Raw genomic sequence first — 21866 nt, 5'->3', positions numbered from 1 at the left:
AAACCGAACCGATTTTGGAGCAAATCGAAACCAGTTTGGGTGAAAACCGAACCGGTTTTGGAGAAAACCGAAATGTCGGTTTTTCGGGTTTCGGTTTGTATAAAAACAGGTTTTGCCCATCCCTAATATATACACCACACACAAACTATCGCTGCTGTAATAAGATTATTATTATTACAAATGATAATAATACCAGGTCAGTGGTAGCTTATGCCCTCAAACCAGTATATACTGCTGGGTAAATGTTGGATTTTTTATTTTGAGTTTAGTGTCCCCTGCAGTTTCTTCTTTCTCACCTCAATCATGGGTTGGTGGGCAACATGGAAAGTTGAAATCTTTTCTCTCCCTTGGGATAACTATTTCATGCTTTGATAAGGTCTCTTCTTTGTAACTGTGTGTAGATACAGTATCCTTAATTTTCCTCTTCCTGGTTTCTTTGTTTTTCCCTCTATCAACACGGTGATTCAATCGGAGTGAAGAATAAGATGGCCAAGTACGCTGTTTCTTCTTTTTCCTATTATCTTCATGATCTGTCGTCCTTCATTCGCTTCCTTTAGTACATCTTCATTCCTTTTCTTTTCGGTCCATGACACGTGCAGCATTCTGCTCCAATACCACATTTCAAATGCTTCCAGCTTGGATATTTCTGCTTTTCCCAATGTCCATATCTCTGATCCGTAAAGTACCTTGCAGCAGCGAGGTTATATTTGACGTGGACCTACAGTTTAACATGGAATCCGAACCACATAATCTCCAACCTGTACCGTATTGACGTTCCGAATTTTTTTTTCCTATTTCTATTGAAACGGCTATGCAACCAGATATGCGATTTTAAAGCGCCATATCTGGCAATATTGGGAACTACTTGTTCTTGCTTTAGCCCTCTGGGCAGTGAAGCCATATCTAGCATCTTGGTGCTAGATCTAGCATAATGCACAAGCATTTAGCATCTAGCATCTTGACTTTAGCATCATGGCCAAATCTAGCATAATTTCATTTTACCCTTTGTTAAAAAGAAAAAGAACGAAAAATTTAGATGGTTTAAACACCGTTGGGAATTATTGTTTTTAGTTGAAGCGATGGTTGGAACAATGAAACCAGTCAGTATTTCTGCGGTTGTAATTTTTTGTTGAATTCAGAGCAAACGCAGATGTTCAAAAATAGCAAACGTGACTGCAAAACATATTTACTTACCCATAGTTTTATTACTGCCAACTGACATCTGAATGTGTGATTATCTGGGATGTTTCTGTTCCTTTCAATTTACAACTTGAGAGGGGAGGGATTTGAGCGTCAGGGGACAACTAGTAATACACTAAAAGAAATACTTCAGGCCTGTGTCGGAAGCGGCATGTTATGTATATATTTCTTAAAATGTTATCCATTCATAAAACATAAATTCGACCTTCCTCCCCTATAATGTGTCATTTACCAATTTATTTCATCATTCCTTCATTATTTCATTATTATTTCATTAGACAGCGTCATATTAGCTTTGTACATGAATACAGTTGAAACACTTAATTAAAATAATGAAGATAAGTAGGGCCGTGTCTTTAAAATTAGTTAGGAAAGATAATTTGAAAATCTGGCATAATTTACAAAAATCTAGCATAATTCAGACCCGTGTTTGGCATCATCGCGAGTCTCGAGTGTGGCAACCCTGCCTCTGGGTGACGTTAAGGTCATTCAGACTAAAATGACTAAAGTGGAGAGTTGGAATTCCAGAAGTTGAAAAAGTGTATAAACTCGTTTGCGAAAGTTAGATGGGCAACTCGAAAAGTAAATTAGCATTGCATCTGCCATATATAGGAAAGAAGTTATTCTTGAAGTTGAAGTGAATTGCAGTTAGTTATTTATTAAAAGAATTATAATTAATTGTGATATTATCGTGAGAAGTTATTGTCCAAGATTAGCCGGTGGTCTTCGATCATGGCGTATATGCGTGCACATATTACATTCGCCTTGGTGTAGCATGATTAAGGTGAGTTTGTTTTTGAATTATACATATGTTTTGAAGAAATCATCTTTACTGACTAAAAAGATTAATATTAAAAGTAACAGGTGAATTATTTCGGAACTATTGTAGCATTTAAAACATTAATGTTCGATTATGAATTATGCCAAGTGCTTGTTTAAATGGAACAGTCTACAGTTCTTATTAAATGTGTGTATTGAGAAACTCTTCGTATCTTCTTTTTGGAATATATTTTGAGGACGTTTATAAAGTTGTTAGTAAAAAGAACTTAAATATCTTATTATTTCGCAAATATACTTTTGCCTAAATTTATGGTTGCCCTGTGTTTGTTGAACAACTTTCTATACTCTGGAGTCGTCTTACCATTGATGATTATTACTAAAGGTACGTATATAGACCAATTTAATTTTTACATGAAACGTGTCCTAGCCTATATTAAAAATAGCTAGAGTCTCCACGAACGAGCTTGCGATTTATAACGAGAGCACGTTACAAACCTGGAATCTAACCAGGACCTCCCACGCCAACGACACGTACGGTAACCACCTAGTCATGAGGGAGCTTGCTAGGAAAATGTAAATAAAACTCAATAATATGATTTTTAAATGCTTTTGTTTATGGGGATACCAAGTGACAGCATTAATGGTATTTGGCATCATAGTATTACATTAGTGAAAATTAAAGTTTGGTACCAATATCAGCAGAAACCACATGGTATGACAGATGGTAAAGCAACATTTTTTTTTTATTAAGGCAATAAACATGTGATGACTGACTCTCTCGGTCAGAGACTTCTGCTGCTAGGTAGAAATAGAGCAGTAAAAAAAAAAAAAAAAAAAAAAAAAATGCATTTACGCCGCATGGTATCGCGTGCACCATTCGTTAATGAAGTGGTTCCCAACTGATGTGTCGCGATATACTATTGTAACACAGTCCCATAGGGCGTGTCGCGAAATTTTAGAATTTAAAAAAGGAAGCATTTAAGAATTAGTTAAGTCAATATTGACACCAATTACAGAAGTCAACGCTTAAAGCGGCAGTTAACAATGCTTAGCACTACATACAGTCACTACTTTTTAGAAACGTATAGGTTTACACTATTATTATCTATATTATTATTAATAAAAAAAATCAAGTAAGAGTGTCGCGATTGTGGTGGGCGTTTAGTAAAATGTGACATCAGGCAAAAAAGGTTGGAAATCACTGCCCTAATGTACACATTTTAAGAATATTGTTATTTTCCATACTGTTATTGATTCACTATGACAGTGGTTCTCAACCGATATGTCGCGATGCACTGGTGTGTTACGCAGTTCCTTAACGTGTGTCGCGAAATTTTAGAATTTAAATATCATGAAGAATTTAATAATAATTAGTTAAAATCGAGACAGACTGTACCAGTCAACATCTCCAGCGGTAGCAATAATGATCAGTCATATATATAGTCACTATAAAAACTAACTGGTTCCACTATTAGAATAGTGTGTCGTCAGTCAGAAAGGTTGAGAACCACTGCACCGTGATGCTAATTGGGCAATCAAAATGTAATTTAGGGTTAATCACATTGATCTAAACATGGGCGTTATACAAAAGTTAGGAAAAAGACTGGAAACTTTCGAAATGTGTGTATGGAGAAGAATGGAGAATATTAGCTTGGTCGAGCCGAAAACGAATAGGAAGGTGTTAGAAACGGTGGGTGGGGAGAGAACAATTTTTAGATAATATTGAGAAGAGAAAGACACGGAATGGTCGAACGTTCACCAAGAAGGAACTATATCACGTGGGACAGGCTAGAGAGTATGGTGGCAGGAAAGAGAGGGAGGTGGTGAAGGAGGCTACAAATGATGGACAATAACAAAACAGAGAAATCACACGTGAAGACAAAGAGGTTCGCTTGAAGACTGTGGTGTATGGAAGGTTCTCAGTTTCGACAAATGATATGCCTATAATAGCAGGGGACCTATGATAATATGATGGTGATGACATGGATTTACTACTTGTAAATAAACAATCTTGTCCGGCAAAATAAAAAGGGTCGGTTTTATTGTTAGTAACGAAGAACATAACTTTTATAAATAATCATAAAAATTCATTTTCTCTTTTCTCAAAAAAAAATAAACAAATAAAAACAAAAAATAAAATAAAATAAAAATGAAATAAAAATAAAACACATACGGTAATTTATATTGAAACATATAATTTCGTTCAGTTTGATGTGATATATCGATTGGTATCCTGTATGTCGAGGGCCGGCTCTACCATATGTGCAACACATGCATTTACACGAGGCGGGAAGTTTCGAGGCAATAACTATATTGTTTAAAATAAATATTTCTGGTTGGAAACAGTCTTCATGATGATGGCAGTTAAATTTACTAAGCCGACCTCCTATTTGAATATTACATTCATAAATCATGTTTAGGTCGCATTAGTTTGTCACATGAACAGTGTTAAAGCAAATGGTCAAACAAATACCAGCAACAATTGCTTGATTGTTGTCAAATACAAGAACTCAATTATCGAACAGTAGCGAACACCTATTCAATTTAGTTAGTATCACAGATTTGATATGAAAATTAGTCTTGTCTTGTCATAAACAAGTTCCTATCATTGAAGATGGAAACAAGCTTAAAAATTTTTAAAGATGTAGAAAGAAAATCAACAAAAGAGAGAAAAAAAACTAGTTGCACTGGAATTACAAACTGATATATTGAGATTGAATTCTACAAAAAGGATGATATCTTTCCTCTGCAAGTGTGTTTGCTTTATCTTTCACTAACATAATTGTTATTTAAAGAAAAAAACTTGCACGAGATTGATTTGTAATGTTTAGGCTTTTCTGAGTGCGAGTGCACTTTCACTTCCTTTCGTTGTTCAGTGTCATACCGTGGAAAATCAGCGCCAGGGTCAAGGATATACGACATCACCCCTGTACATACGAGTGAGGTCGACATAGCAGGAGGCGACGTGCCACCATGGATGACGCAAAGCGTAAAGACATTTTCAAAAATAAACCCTGCTTTTCCTTGATTTTGAACATTTTTTATTACTTTTTTCCTTCCATTTTATGTATGTACACATGCATTTTCATAACATAAGTGACATTATAGAACGACTTCCTAAAGCAGGAAGAGGATTTAAGTACATACTTATAATATTCCAGGTAAGTTTTCCTCTCACTTTTCTTTTTCCTTCCGAATTTTGCGCCCCCTTACTTCGGCGCAAGGAGCCGTCGCCCCTCTCCCTACGGCACGACACTGATGTTGTTTATGACGGGTTAGCATACTTAAAATCGTGGTTTTTAAGATTTGTTCTTTTTGGAGAAAAAGGGGCGGCAAATTGCGGCCGACCCTGTGTATGTGCCATTTTGGGAAAGTTTTCCTTTTTTCCCCTTCTGTTCTACATTAACAATAGTAGATTTTTAAAAATACTACTTCCTTTAAAAGAAGTGTTTTGAAATGGTAAGGCTGCGTTTTTTTTCTATTTTGAATAATATACTGAGCAAACAGGAACTAATTTGCCACTTCCTTCTTACGTAGTTATTGAAGCGGTTATATCGCAAGTTCAAAAAGCGGAAAAGGAAGTCCACGAAGTCTGGCACAGTTTTTAAAAAACTGTTTTCCTCATTTGAGATCTCTTTTATTATGTTTGCAAATGAACCGAAACATGATAATAGGAAAAGTGTTCTTGTTGTACGTGACACTGTTTACTTTCTATACTTATTGTAATGAACAATGTAGTTTCCCTTCTATACGCAACCAAATATGTTCAAATATAAAAGCAATTGATAATATTTCGACAGAATTTAAAAATTTTCGAAGCAATGAATATGCTACATTAGAATCAGACCTGATGAACGAAAAACGTGAATTGGACTCACTGAAGAAGAAAATTGAAGAATTGACTACTGATACGGAGACAAACCTGAGAAATATCAAAGATGAATTTCTGAAGAAGTTTACTGATATCAATAAAATAATGAAACATCTTAGTAAAGAAATTGAAGCTGTCAAAGATATGAAGAACAATGCAATGGTAAGTCATTATATTCATAAATTAAACTAAAAGTAGTATACGCTTCATTGTTACTGTGTGTCACTGGTAGGATTATATGTGTCATTATTAGGATAAATCAAACGATATATATCAAGATTGCCAAATATACGATAATTTATCATGATATACAGGGTGCGTTCACAAAGTTTCAAGACTGGTCTCAGAATAACAAATGTATTACCCATTTTTGTACAACGAACTAAAAGTCCTCGAAATATGACCCTTGGGTATCAATACAAGCCATGCGAGCGTGTTTTCCATTGTTCATAAGTTCCCTGAAAAGTCTTTGCGCGCAAGGCTATGAAGGGACATCGTCGAAGTCGCGTGGACCGCTGGAATTATGTCCAGAAATGAGGATCACCTTGGAAACGTTCAAGCATTTCTTCGCAAACAGCCAGGCCTTCCGTTCATCCGTCAGAACTTTGGGAACAAGTTTGGCACACACTTGTCTCATCTTCAAATCTTCTGTCACTTACTTGAACACCGTAGTCGAACCCAATCTCAGTTCATCGGTAATTAATCTAACACTAAGACGACGATCAGTGTTTAAGAATTCATGCACTTTCATCAGATTTTCCTAAGTTTGGCTTGTTTCAGGTCTCCCAGAGCGGTCCTCGTGGCCCTCTTTGAACCTCTTGTGCCACATGAAAACCATTGCAGCTGACACGGCATCTTATTTATATTGATTTTTGGGTTTAACATCCCGTTCAGCAGCGAGGCTATATGAGACGTGGATCTACTGACTAACGTGGAATCCGAACCACATGAGCTCCCGCCGGGAATCGAACCCGGGTCTCCCACGCTAAAGGCGCGTACGTTGGCATCTTCTTTGTAAGCCTCTTGAATCATATGAAAAGTCTGTAACTCTTTTGTTCAGTATCGCACAGAACTTCACGGAATAACGCTGCTCCAAATGCTGTTGCATTTTCCACTCACTCAGGTTTCGACGGGGGTCACCAACACGCACTCACGCAACTAGACATCTACTCACTCCCGCGTTTCGGAGGCAACTGACGCTAGTGTGGACGGTTGGCTGACATTCCCAACTACCGCACCCTGTCTATGGAACGGGTCTGTGCGCACGCCCCCTACTCAGGTAACACTCAGTTCTTGAAACTTTGTGAACGCACCCCCCTGTACGATAATTTAAGCCTTAATGCTAATGCCCTTGCGATAATAGGTGAGTATACGATAATTTTAGAACGCACACTATTTTTGCAGTGTTTGAACGTGCAAATAAACTGTGAATGTCCATTAAATAATTGTAAAACACACACACTGAGGTTTTTAAGAGTCCTTCTCAATAACATTAATCAATAACGATTTGAGAATTGGCAATTGGCAACGCTGCATCCATTCTTTAAATTCAGTTACGTTTATGAGGGGATGCAAATATTATGCAGAGTAGTATTAATAAGTGTAAAATGAATGGTAAGAACAGTGACGCGGATTTGGAGTTCGGAACTTAGATTCCTAGATAAGTTTATTTTGCTATTATTAATAGAATTATACTTGTTTCTAGAATAATCAGTATACGATACTTTTATTTCTGTTAATATATGACAATGTTAAAGATGAAAGTCGATAATTTTGTTTCTGAGGTAAGCAACTCTGATGTATGTAACCTACTAGTTAACAGTATATATATCTTACATTAGTACATAAATAAATTCTCCAATATTGTTACAGCTCAACGAAAAAAATGTCCCAAGACCAGACACATATACCTACCAATCGATAGATATGAGTAGGACAAAGTGATATGCATCAGTGAAGATCCGGGACGCTACTAAATTACGAGAATTTTTGAAATGCTTAAAATGATAAGAATTGTTATATTCTAATTTACTTTCTTCTACTAGATAAAGTATTACGTAATCACATTTTTAGTCATTTTAGTAGACCTTCTCTTTCCTAGTTAAGCAAACGTAAGCAGATGATTTACCCCCTGGAAAGCATATTTTTTGATTTCTCGGGATCTGTTATGTTCCGTTGCCTTCAGAGTCTATTTTAGCTCATTCAACATATGATGTTTCCTTTCACATGGTTTGTCTGTTCGTGTTGCATCCTTTTTGTTTAGAACGGTTAATTCATTGGCAATATGTTCTGGCGGCGTTTGTGATCTTCAAAGAGCTACTTTCGTTGAATTTTTACTTTATTTCTGTTAAGAGAATAATTATATAGCTAATTCTGTGAAGAAAGCAAACTATAATATTCCCTTTCTTCCTTCTTCGCTGAAATCCGGGACATTTAAGCCTCCCGAGAAATATTTTCGGAATGCCGGAATTCAGATCTGGATTACGTTACGGTCCCGGATTTTCCGGGACAAATGGCAATCCTAATATATACACTAGCATCGATTACCTGCTTCGCTGCGATAAAATTAAAATTTTAAATGCACAACTGCTTGGCTCGTAAAATATACTATTTTTGTTTTTAGTAACATGGATTTAAATGGCATCGGAAGTATTTCTGTTCATCTCAGCGACCCCGAAAATTGTGGATTCAGCACTAATATCGGTCATTTTCGATTATTTTTATATATTTCCTCCTTTCCTCCTCAATTTGATCTGAATTTGGATTTGGATTTATCGCAAGGGTCACTTTACATCACAATGACTCTGAAAACTATGGATTCAACATTACTATTGGTCATTTTCGATAATTAATATACACCCAAGTTTTTACATCACAATCTCCAAGTTGACTAAATTTGGCTAAATTTGGATTTAAACAACATCTGAAGGGTCACTGTTCATCTCAGCGACTCTGAAATTTATAGATTCGACACTAATATCGGTCATTTTCAATCATTTTAAAATGTCTCTTCCCCTGCCCCTTCCCTAAGTTGCACCGTCAAAGGGAAATAATAAAAAGCATCCCAGGTCTAAACCCCATTTATGTATCGGTCGTATGGTTCAAGAGTTATTAAGTTAAACTTATTTTTTATATTTCTCCCAGAACTAAGTTCTACCGTCAAAGTGAATAGACAAAAGCAAATACCAAATGCTGTCGGCCCCCGTAGCTGAGTGTGCTAGTGATGGAAATCACTTTTAGCGTGTGTTCAACTAAACCTAGCCCAATGATTTTTTTTAAAAAATTATAATACTTTTTTCCATTAACATAAAATTCCAAATAATACTCAAAAATGTGATTTACCGACTGTGCTAGGAATGAAGGTCGCTTTCGGCGTGGGTTCAAACCCTGCCCAATTAGTTTTTCTTATTTTTTAAAAATTTTTATAATACTGTTTTAAAATTAAAATAAGCGTGCAGTTTTGCTATACGGATCCATAGTATAAGTAGCAGTAGTAGTAGTAAAAGTAATAGTAGTAGTAGTAAAGGTAGTAGTAGTAAAAGAAGTAGTATTAGTAGTAGAAACGGGTTAGAAGCCCCGCAGGGGTTGGTTAGGTTCTGTTTTCGACATCAAATGGGCAAATTAAAGACTTGCCCAAATTTTTCTGTACGTTTTACATGACCACCTTAAAACAGCTGGCTAGGGTAGCGCGCGAAGAAAAGTACAGGGTAGCGCGCAAAAACTGAAACGTTTGGGATCGACAAAAATGCTGTCAGTTCTTCTTCTTATATTACCGCTGCTCAGCATTGCTCCTCGCCTTGTTTTAAGTCCAAATTGATTCTCCGAAAGTATGCTTTACTTTGGTTTCTTTTCTATTGTAGATAACTATTGCAGAGAACTTTGGATACATGTGAAGAAAATTTTCGTTCTGTAGTCATCACACCCTCGAGTTAACTTCGTAAAATAATAAAGAAATCACATAGATATGCAACTGAATGCGATTTTTTTAAAACCTAAAAAAATAAACCTTTTACGGTACACTCAATGTAGAAGTCAATATACGAGCACCATGAAATATATTTTGTAGTTTTTAAATAACCATAACCCAGTGTAAATTGACTTTCTCTCGTTAATTCAAGGGAAGTGACGGCCCACCTGGAACACCGGGATTACCAGGACCAAAAGGGGAACCAGGTCCGAAAGGAGAAAAGGGTGAAACAGGATCTGCAGGACTGCCAGGGCCACCAGGACTGAGCGTTAAGGTATATTTATATTTTTGCACATAACGTATACTACTGTAGAATGTAAAGTTCTTTTTAGTTCCAGCAAGATCTCTCGCTGCATTTTCTGTGTTTTTAGTTGGAGTAGCTAATGTTTACCGCTATTAGCTTTTCATTTAATAACCAAAGCTATCACCTTCCTAGCGTATCAGAAATATCTAGTAACTGACAGTGGTAATTTGTATTTATTATTATTATTATTATTATTATTATTATTATTATTATTATTATTATTATTATTATTATTATTATTATTATTATTATTATAAATAGGCGGCTGGAAAGTAAGATAGATGAGAAGTTAGAAGAAGATCAATTTGGATTCCGGAAAGGAAAGGGCACCAGAGATGCTATTGCATTGATGAGAATTATATCAGAAAGAATTCTTGATGTAGAGAAAGAGTTGTGTTTGTGCTTCATCGACTGGCGAAATACTTTCGACCGAGTCAATTGGACGAAACTTCTGAAAATACTTAAAGAAATCGGAGTCAACTGGAGAGATCGACGACCTATTCAAAACCTGTACACAGGACAACGAATGAAGCTGCGCTTGAATGAAGGAGAAACCAATATTGTGGAGGTTGGAAAAGGAGTCACACAAGGATGTAGTTTGTCGCCAAAATTATTTAACATTTGCAGTGACTGTTTAATGAAGGAACCATTATTGGGAATTGGAGATTTCAAGATTGGAGGGCAGATCATTAACAAGATCAGGTATGCAGATGATGCGGTTATAATAGCTAAAACCGAAGGAGGACTACAGGAGATGATTGACAAAATAGTTGACACTGGAAAACTGTATGGAATGGAAATTGACATCGAAAAGTCGAAAGTCATGAGAATATCTCGTGGAAACAAGCCCTTACAGATCAGAATAGAACAAAGAGAACTTGAAGAGGTCGATAATTTCAAGTATCTGGGAAGTATTTTGACGAGTGACGCTTACTGCACCAAAGAGATCAGGTCAAGAATTGCCATAGCTAAAGAAGCATTCAACAAGAAAAGATTACTCTTAACTAGCAGGCTCAATATTGGACTTAAGAAGAAGTTGGTCAAGTGCTACAGTATATATGGATCATTGGATTGTATGGTTCAGAGACTTGGACATTACAGAAGTTAGAGAGGAAATATTTGAAGAGCTTCGAAATGTGGTGTTGGAGGAAGATGGAGAAGGTAAAATAAACAGAGAGAGCAATAAACGAAGATGTTTTAAAACGGATAGAAGAAAAGAGGACACTTCTGGCCACAATCCTTCATAGAAAGGCAAATTGGATTGGACACATCTTGCTAAGAAATTGTCTTCTTCACACCGCTATAGAAGGAAAGATGGAAAGGAAGCGAGGAATAGGAAGAAGAAGAACACAGCTAATCGATGATTTGAAAGATAGGAGAAAATATTGGTAGTTAAAAGAGGAAGCTGAAGATCGACAAAAGTGGAAGAAACATTTCCAGGTAAAATCTAAAATTGAAAACAAAAATCCCATTAGTCCCAGGACCTGCCGAAAGGCAGAATACTTAATAATAATAATCAGTAGCGTACCCAGGAATTTATTTCGGGGGGGGTCCAAACTAAATATGAAGCTATTTTATATTAAAATTGCTAAAATTGCCCCTAAAATTAGGCTAAATTTTTAAAAAGTCGAAATTTCGGGGGGGGGGTCCGGACCCCCGTGTCCCCCCCCCTCCGTACGTCCCTGATAGTAATAATCCTTGACGATATTAGTGCTGTGGGAGTAAAAAAAATTCTGAAATTTAAATGAGCAATATATTCATGATGACTTACAGGAAGTATATAACAGCTACGTACATTGCTCGTTACTTGGTACGAGTGACAAATATACCGCCCCCCCCCAAACAAGGGCATATATAGGAATTCTCACTGTCAGTCAGGCAGGGGCGGTGATCGGGGCAATCGCCCCCCCTAGAAGAGGAAACTTTTTCTTATTTTATATATAAACGAAACCCATCCCAGAGTTTGGAACTCTTAAAAGTAGCTCTAAGTGGCAGTGTTACAACCCACCTCAAAGTTACAATTCTCTCGATTTCGACATCTCGTAACTTTGAAACAACTAGTTTTTCGCATATGTTCATATGGACTTTTTTTCTTGTTTAGGTATGAGGATTCCGCCAGTGGATTTTGGCTATTTAATAAATGAACACTATATAAGGGAAGTGCGCACAGTACCGGACACTTAAGGTTTTTTCGAATACACGAGAAAAGTAAGAGGTACATCATGAAAGTAATGCAATCATATTAAAGTTGGACATGCATTATAAGAGCTAACATAAAAAGAAACTACAACAATGGAGAGTATATATTTTTAAAATGAGAATGAAAATCAGGTTCAGATTCATACACACAGAAAAACGTTACCCAGTACCGGACACAACATAAAATACATTTGTTTCCTTTTATTTACAATGAATAGAACGATATATGAACGTAAAAAACTTCTGAAGACACTTCTATAAATATTTAAGTAAATAAAATACATCTCGTGTTATCGTTGCAGAAACAATAATAATACAAGCAAAGAAATATCAAGCCAATATCCCAGTACTGAACAAGGAGTGTGAAAATGTGAATATTAGTCCTTCCTCACCTGAACATAAACAAGCACTAAAAGAATTGCACCGATCACATATGTAATAGTCAAGATTCTCTTGACTTGTGCATGCAACATGAGCCCATTTGTGACACAAAATACACTGCACCCGCTCTTCGTCTACTGTCTCAGAACAAATGATGCATTCAGTAATGATGGCGTTTGATCCACTGCTGCACTTATCTGTGCCACCGGTGTCAAAATTCAGTTTTTTCTTATTGTCTTCTTACTTTTCTTGGACCTGTCTGTTCGCTTTCATTAGCTCTTTTTCGTTGAGTTATCTTTGTTTACTTGAAACTCCATGCTCTTCAGTTTCGTTTCTTCTATCACTTGTGCTTTGCTTCCTGATACGTTTCTCTTCTACTCTTTTCCTGTATGGCGTTGATGTTAGAATTTGGCTGGTTTCACTTCTGTTTCTTCTCATTGTTAACTTGCTATTTGTTTCGCTTGTGACTGAGTAGATCTCTTGAGCTATTGTCTGAAATTATCTTGACGACATACTAGGATCGAATGAAGACCTTTCTTGAGCTGAGCGAGAAATCGTGCTAACAGAACTGTGTTTCACACCTTGTGAAGTAGAGAAAGTTGTTTCTGAATACGTTTCTGGAATAGAAGGTGACTTTCGGAGATTGGCATCTGAATCGATAGAGAAATGTGCTGATGGAAGGAAATCCAAGTCAGTAAAGACATTCTTATTCAAAGGATAAAGTCCGCTGCAGGTAAAAACTGATCTTGTTAAATCCATTCTGCAAATGGTAGTAAACGCTGTATTTACTAAACCAGCCACGTCTTTCATTGAAATTTTCAAGGGATCATATTTTGTCACCCATACAGAACAAGCCTCGTGGTAGGCTGCTTTAAACGGTTTCATTACAGCTCGGTCTAACGGCTGTAATCTGTGCGTCGTGTACGGAGATAGACTAATCATATGAACGTTTTTCTCTTTAGCATACAAAACAACCAGAAGGTCTTTGTGTGAAGTGTGTCCGTCAACAATTAGTGGGGCAGGGTCTTTCTTTGTTGGCTTCACGCGAGCAACAAACATTTCAAGATATTTCCGGAAGCCTACAGCTGACATCCATCCACTTTCTTCAGCAATGAAACACTATTCGTTGGCGCATCTTTCTTCAGTTCCTCAGATATCCTTTTCCGCGGAAAGACAAACAACGGGGGAAGAAACTGATCACCTGTTGCATTAATCGTGAGTAATACTGTGATGTTTCTGCCTCTTTCTCCTGAAGTAATTTTTCCGACCTGTTTCTTTCCTTTCTGCGACAGAACTTTAGTTGCATTATCGTGAACCACCGACACTCCAGTCTCATCACAGTTAAATATATTAGAAGGTTTAAAGTTGTACTTTGCAAGTAATTCTTCATATTTGTCAAAAAATAAATCAATGTGCTTTTTACTAAACTCCACAGCTCTCTGCATGCTCGTCGACTGAGGAATACGCAACAACAGTTCAGGATGACGTTTCATGAAACTGTAATAAAACTTCTGTCTAGCACATTTTTTGTCTTTATTAAACTGATGATTAATTTTGAGGTGCTCTGCTAAATCAAAAACAAATTTCAAAATCTCCTTTTTGTTCATTGGCAGCAATTGGTTCTTTAAGTCCTTTAGATGATTAACAAGCTGCGTCTCCATTCCTTCTGAAAATGTTGTATCAAAACGGTCCATTTGAGGAGTCATTTCTATTGAGTTTCCAATTTTCAAGTCTTTCACTCTATCCCCTGAAGTGTTCTTGGGTATCAGAAAGTTACGTGCTGCTACCCCAGACTCATTTGCCCTTCCATGACTGCTTGCGTTGCCTTTTTCATATCGTCTTCCACCCACTTCCCCTTTTTCTTGTTTGCCATCTTGCCTGGAAAAAACAAGAACGAGAAACGCTACTATTATAAAATTCCCGTAGGGACGACATTGTGTCCTTGTCCGATAATGGGAACACACATACTGTCCGGTACTGGGAAATTAACATGTTAGCATATAATGTCGCATCACGTAGTAACACTTTCCGTAATTCAATATTTATTATCATACTCGGGTACATTATACAATAAGAGAAGTCATATATGTAACAAAATGTTCACGTACTTACCCGTACAGTCGATACAGTAGACAAAACTTAACACACAGCACCAATGTACACAGCAATTCAGCTACACACGTCAATATCTCGCTCCACACTGGTCTGATACAAGTCACAACTTGCTCACCTACACCTTGAACTTACACAATGGTGATGATAACCAGCACAAGTCTGTCATCTATCGGATACGGCCTCTACTATTACTGTCCGGTACTGGGTAACGTCCGGTACTTGCGCACTTCCCCTATGCATATCTTGTTGCATTTCTTTGCATTATTTATTTGCGGGAATCATTGAATCATATTGGAAAATTTCATATCTACGGACGAGAAATTTCCCTTCGCGAACTGTTAACTGCATGTCAGAGTAAATGACAAAAAAATAATTGAAGATATTATTTATATATTTTTGAAACTTTATAGTAAGCTATCATAGTCTGGGTTCTGACTGCCCCAGGGACGGATCCAGGGGGAGGGGCGATTGCCCCTCAAGAAGAGGAAACTTTCTTATTTTATATATAAATGAAACCAATTCCAGAGTTTGGAGCTCTTAAAAGTAGCTCTAAGTAGAAGCATTACAACCGCCCCCCCCCAGAAATCCGTCCTGGATCAGCCTCTGGGCTGCACCCACCTTTTATCTTCTAGATCCGCCACTAAAGACCAATATGCTCGTCACTAATACATCAAGGTTTAAAATAACTGGAAATTTGGTAATAATAGTATGTTTTCCTTAAAAAGACAAAATATTGATGGGTCAAAAAATGACCCTATCTTCGTCAGCAGCGTTTCTTCTAATATCTTCGCTGAGCGAGTGATATATCTTTCGTTGAATTTCTCGTTGATAATACCTAGTATCCTTTTCTTACAAGTCTTCTTCAGTTTTCCTACTAATGTAAATTTTATTTTTCTGGACAATTTCTAGTTTTTCTAGACGCTTTATCTTCGTCGAAGTGTCTCTTTTTTTGGCTTCTTCCATACAGAGGATGTTTTAGATAATTCGTCCAGCGCTTATAGATCACAAACAGTGGAAGATAAAAGGATGCAGCACAAAGTGAGATAAAAAAAATATCAGAGGGCATATCGAATCAATCCTTTTGCTTACCCCTTCCCGGGGTGACACCCGAAAATTTTAAATGGTAAGGTGTGTAATATAATATATCGTTGAAAAGATAATGAAAAAAAAATCTTTTTTTTAGGAAAGTTCACATGTGTGGAGCACCGATTATGAAATAGCAACCGTTTAACTGTGTTTTATTTGACTGTGGAAGAATTCAGGGTTAAATGATGATCCTGTCGTAACAATGCCTCACAGGAAAAAACTTTTCCTACAAAAGTTCTGTATTTTTCCAACTTCTTTAAAAGTAAAACGTCCCACGCTAATACATCGAAGCTAAAGAATAAGATGATGATGAGACGGATGATAATGGTAAAATGAGGAAAGTGGGAGGAAACAGGACAACCCCGAGAAACCTAGTCACGGTGTTAGTCTTCCACAAGGTCTATTTGGCGAGAGTTGAATCGAACCAGGGACCCCAAGCGCCACAGCTAATTTCATTTCTTCCGCTGAGTCACTGTGGACCTGTTTATTTTTCCATTAACTTTCAATAATACAGGGTTATTACAAATGATGGATCCATTTTTAAAAATTCGTAGTAAAAGTACAAATTCAAAATGAACAAACTTTATACCAATGGAAAGAGGAAGGTTGAAAGTTTCGGTGGGCAACGATGGTTCCCGAAGCGGCCGGTAGAGTTCACGCGGCAATAGGGCGCCATTCGTTTCCCTCTCAGTTGTGAGTGAGATGGCTACGGTGGAACACAAGGTCTTCTGCGTTCTTGAATTCACAAGAAGTGAGTCACAAATTGTAGTGCAGTGGGCATTTCATACAAAATTCGATATTGAACCACCAACTAGAAAAAGCATTAAGCATTGGTTTACGCAATTTCAACAGACTGGAAGTGTGTGTAAAGGGAAAAGCACAGACCGACCGCGTGTGTGGGAGGAGTTCAGCTACCGCATAGATGTTTGCCGTGCAGCAGACGGTGGATACATTAAACATTTATAATGTATCGCAAAAAAAAAAAAAAAAAAAAAAAAAAAAACCCTGAAACTTCCACTTTTCATTGGTATAAAGATTGTTCATTTTGGATTTGTACTTTAATAAATACATATCTTTAAAAATGGGTACATCATTTATAATAACCCTGTATACTAAATTACATATTTTGTGTTTAAAATTTTCGGGCACCCTTTGGTGCCCTATGATAGGGTGCCCTGAGAGATAAGTAGCCCGTTAGTGATTTACAAGTAATGAGCGTTTTATTTTAAACACCCTATATATATATAAGGAACTCCGAGCAATAAGGGTAAAGTCAACTTTGGGTTATTTTTTTTTTTCACTTTCGAGCAACGATAGGAGATAATATTTTAAACTTAAAGTTTCTATAAGATTTCTCATGTAGAATGTTTCAAATTTCCTTCTTACCTCTAAAAATAAAGCTGGTTTGCTAAAGGTTGAAAATAAGAAAAAAGGATGAAATATATAAAAAATGCCTCTCACAATTGTTTTATTTTTATTTTTCATATTACACATTAATATTTCATAGTATCCTATACTGTAATACTGTATAAGTCAGAAGTTCACTGGAAAAAAATCAGAAGAGGCAGTTTACTCTACAAGGTTAATTCTTTCTGGACGATTTTCTCAAATATGACTCAATCGATGTTGTTGACATTTCATAAATAAATAATGTTCATGATTCATTAATTACCTAACGATAGGGTATAAGTTATTTTTCTCTGAAATATTCACAAAAGGTAGTCTACTCCTAGTGGTGAGCTTTTCACACAATTTCTCCAAGACGACTCAGACGATATTATTCATATTAATTTCATAAATAAATATATCATTAACAATGTTACAAAATGTCATAACTCATTTGTCCTGAAACAATCTGCAAACGCCATTTTACTCTTGGATGTAAATTCTTTTCATACGATCTTTTTTCTCGAAAACGACTGAAACAATTTTGTTCATATTCTATAAATAAACGTTTCGTTAAAAAAAAATACAATTCAGGATGAGAAATTTCTCATGAAAACATCTACAAGTAGTAGTTTATTCTTGAGAAAGAGTGAGTTTGCTTTGGACAGTTTTTTTTTTCAAAAATTTTATCGGAAAGCTTCGTTGGAAGAAAACTCACCCCCAAAAGTAAACTACTACTTATGATTTCCCTCAAAAGAAACAGTCTATGTCACATATTAGAGCTATTAATGAAATATTCGTTTATAAAATACCAACAAAATTGTATGAATCGCATTTGAGGAGATTGTCAAAAAGAACTCAATGCCAAAAGCAAACTAATACTTGTAGATGTTTCCATGAGAAATGATTTATCCTGTATTGCAATATTTATGAAGTATGAATACAATCACGCGAGTAGTTTTAGAGAAAATCGTTCGAAAAAGAACTCACCTTCAAGACCAAAATATCCCGTGTGGATGTTTGTAGATGTTTACATGAGAAATGACTTATTCTATATTGCAAGGTCACTAATAAAACATTTATTTGTCAACTATAAACAAAATCGCTTGAATCGTTTTCGATAAAAAAAATCTTGGGTTGAATAGTCACACTCCTGATGCTTAAAATCTCTTGAATCGCTTTCGCGTTTTCGAGAAAATATCGTAGAATGAATAAGGACACTCCTGATGGATGAATCGCTTTCGAGAAAAAGTCGTGGGATGAATACTGGCACTCCTGGTGCTTAAAATCGCTTGAATCGTTTTCGAGAAAAAAAATTGTGGGATGAATAGTGACACTACTGATGCTGTGTAAGTCCAAGTTCAGTCCACATCGGCATGTGGGATAAGGGTAAAGAGTGACATTAAGGGATTTTATCATTACAATTCCATTTACCGGGGACAACGGTTCAAATTCTTTCCATAAACTTATGCTTCCCGTGCGAGGAAGGAGCATAACAGGAAAATATATTTAATTTAAATATTAATGGATCTAATCTTGAACTATTAGCAGAAGATGATAAACAACAGTAAGATAATTGTACAAAGATCGATGTACATCTGGGAAAAATACTAAGAGACTTCGAGAAAAGCATATTGGTCCGTATTGCGAAGAGAAAAGGCGTATGAAAATGCAAAGAACACAGAACGTTATTTTCCATGCATCAAAAATACTGTGCAAAATTATGGCGCAACGTATGGAAGGGAAGATCGAAGAACGGCTATCGGAAGACCAATTTGGATTCAGAAGAAAAAATGGAAACAAGAGAAGCAATAGTGAATCTACGGTTGATTATGGAACTGCACATCAGAATAAACAAACCAATTGTGATAGCAATTGTTGATATGGAAAAAAAGCTTTTGATAACGTAGATTGGAATATGTTCAGAGCCTTGAAGAATCTGAAAGTGGATTAAAGAGACAGAAGAATATTATACCAACTTTACAGGAACCAGACTGAAATGCACCTACTCACACATACTGGTGCATGTTCCATTATAAAATTGAAGGTTCGGTGCACAAATGAAGAAACTCTCACAATGAAGAGCGTAAGCTCTCTCTCTTTCTATCAGCCATGCATAAAACTGACCATTATTATTCAAGCTGTGCAGGAAACATCTATTAAATATCAATTAGATTATGCAGCATTAAAATCATACGAATATTTATACGAAAAAATGAAATGAAATCTTTAAGTTTAACGTCCCACGGTTATGCCGGTTAGGCTAAAGGAGACGGTGATAATGAGAAATGAGTGAAATGGTGGAATAAAGAAAGTGGGAGGAAACAGGAGAACCCTGAGAAAACCCACGAGCACGTTGTTTGTTATCCACAAAGGCCACACGGAGCGAGCTGGGATCGAACCAGGGACCCCAAGCAACGGAGGTGAACGCTCTACCACTGAGCTAAGTTTCATATCCTCGGACGGAAGAAGTGAAAAAGATATAAGTTCCAGGCTAAACAAGCATTTAATAAGAAAAGAGGACTGCTGACATCAAGAAATGTGTCTTTGGATGTTTGTAAATGATTATTAAGACCCTGGAATAGAGCGTGGCGCTTTACGGATCAGAGACGTGGACATTGAGAAAAGCTGAAATATCCAAGCTGGAAGCATTTGAAATGTGGTGTTGGCGCAGAATAATTGCGCATATCATGGACTGAAAGAAAAGGAATGAAGACATATTAAAGGAAGCTAATGAAGGACGTCAGATCATGAAGGTAATAGGAAAAAAAAAGAAACAGAATGCTTGGCTAGCCATCTTATTCGGCACTCTGATTGGATTACCGTGTTGTGATAGAGGGAAAAACAAACGGAAAACCCGGAAGAGGGAGACCATGTATAGAATATCTAGATGCAGTTACGAAGAAGACACCTTATTAAACTATAAAATAGCTATCAAAAGGGAGAGAAAAGTTTTAAAATTTCCAGGTGCCCACCAATCTATGGTTGAAGTGAACAAGAAGATGTATAGGGCCTACTTCGTAAGGAAGTATAGAAACTAATGAAGATAGAAATCGTTTCATGTGGCTTGCTCACACTGGACAAGAGGACAACTAGATAACTACCGCTGCACTTTCGTTCAAATCTGTATCTTAAGGAGGGGGGAAAAGGGGTTCAAAAATTTTCATAAACATATTCTTCCCGTGTATAAAACGAGCATTTCAGCTAGTTAAATGTAAAACACATGCTAATTATATGAATTTACGGACTTCTGACAACAGGCTCACTTTTTCTCAAACGCCTAAGTGTGTGTGTGTGTTTACATAGAATGAGCACCTTGAAAACCAAAACCAATAGCTGTATGTAAATGACAATGGAAGATTACAAGCACTTGCACTGTGAGCTTTTTTCCTGTCATTAGCGACTCGAACAAACTGGCCGACAAATTGGTGCTCATTGATGGACAGAAGCCTATTTAATGATGACAAAATAGGCCACTTTCATTGAGACATTGTATAATCTACCCACCAGCATCTTTTTTCCACCAGTTTGAACAGTATTTGAAGTAATTATTAAAAAAATTAATTGTTCTTGAACGGTTTTGGTAGGAAAATGCTGTGAACTATTTTCGATTGGGTTAGTGCTTATCCCATTGCTAAACTAACGTTATATAATCTAGCTACAAATTCAAATAAAATGTCCAGTGCCTTTTTTTTTTATGTATTGTGTACCAAATTTCACAAAATTAAATCCCCACGTTAAGCGGGTTTGCATATCCAGGCTCCTAATTATGAAAACATTTACGCTCAGTCCAACCTCAATCATTTCACGAATTCAACCTGTTTTACGTATGTTATTAGGACATAATATCGATTGTGATTTATTCTAAAAACACTTTTATATATTGCAAGAACTGTAACGTCCAAATATTTACTGAGAACTCATAGTCATATCGGAATAAACAAAAGCGAGTATGGAACAGTAAACTGCTTTCACAAAAGGAAAAAGAAGATGTGTAAAAGGCATACAAAACGGTCGAGTGGTTTGGGTCGATACACTATCAATCACATGTTTGTGAGTTCAAACCCTGTAGCAAGTTGTTCCTTTTTTAAGTGTCTTCCTATTTTCATCCGGAGGCTGAAAATATTTCTTTGAGTAACTCATTGAAAACTTCTTTTGTTTCAAATTCGATTAGAACGGAACATTATATGAATTGCGAATCTTAAATCCATAGCTAAAAAAAAATGAAGTATACTCACTACTCCATTATCCTCTGATTTGTAACGAAAAACTATTTATAAACAGTGGTGACTTCAGAAAATTATCCTCGGGGGGAATTTCAATATGCGGGTGGAGGGCAAACATTGGTAGTCCACATTGAGCACGATCGAATATATGGTCCTGAAGGGGGAAATTTCTTAGCTCGAGAGGGGTCTCAAATTCTCCCTCAGATCACGTCCTGAAAGCATCATTGCTTAAAAGCTTTTCGTAACAAATATAATATTACACTTGTTTCTCGTTCTACATTTAGAATTGGTAAAATCATAACTTATAGAGGATTATAATAAAAGCATAAAAATTACAATACCAATCATGTA

At 36.5% G+C, this 21866-nt stretch overlaps 1 protein-coding gene across 1 annotated transcript in view; it reads left to right on the top strand.

Annotated features, from left to right (window-relative positions):
* The first annotated feature begins 1865 nt into the window (after positions 1-1865).
* LOC145690184 (uncharacterized) overlaps positions 1866-21866 on the top strand; it is a 70608-nt gene continuing 50607 nt past the window's right edge. Inside the window, exons 1-2 of the mRNA XM_081764819.1 lie at positions 1866-1984; positions 9970-10092. Coding sequence (XP_081620945.1) covers positions 1976-1984; positions 9970-10092 — 132 coding nt within the window. The 5' untranslated portion in view covers positions 1866-1975. The remainder of the gene's footprint in view (positions 1985-9969; positions 10093-21866) is intronic.

The sequence above is a fragment of the Thermobia domestica genome, chromosome 7, assembly GCF_964235325.1.
Source record: "Thermobia domestica chromosome 7, izTheDome1.hap1.1, whole genome shotgun sequence".
NCBI lineage: Eukaryota > Metazoa > Arthropoda > Insecta > Zygentoma > Lepismatidae > Thermobia > Thermobia domestica.
The sequence above is the reverse complement of the archived record's forward strand: the minus strand, read 5'-3'. Positions and strand labels throughout refer to the sequence as shown.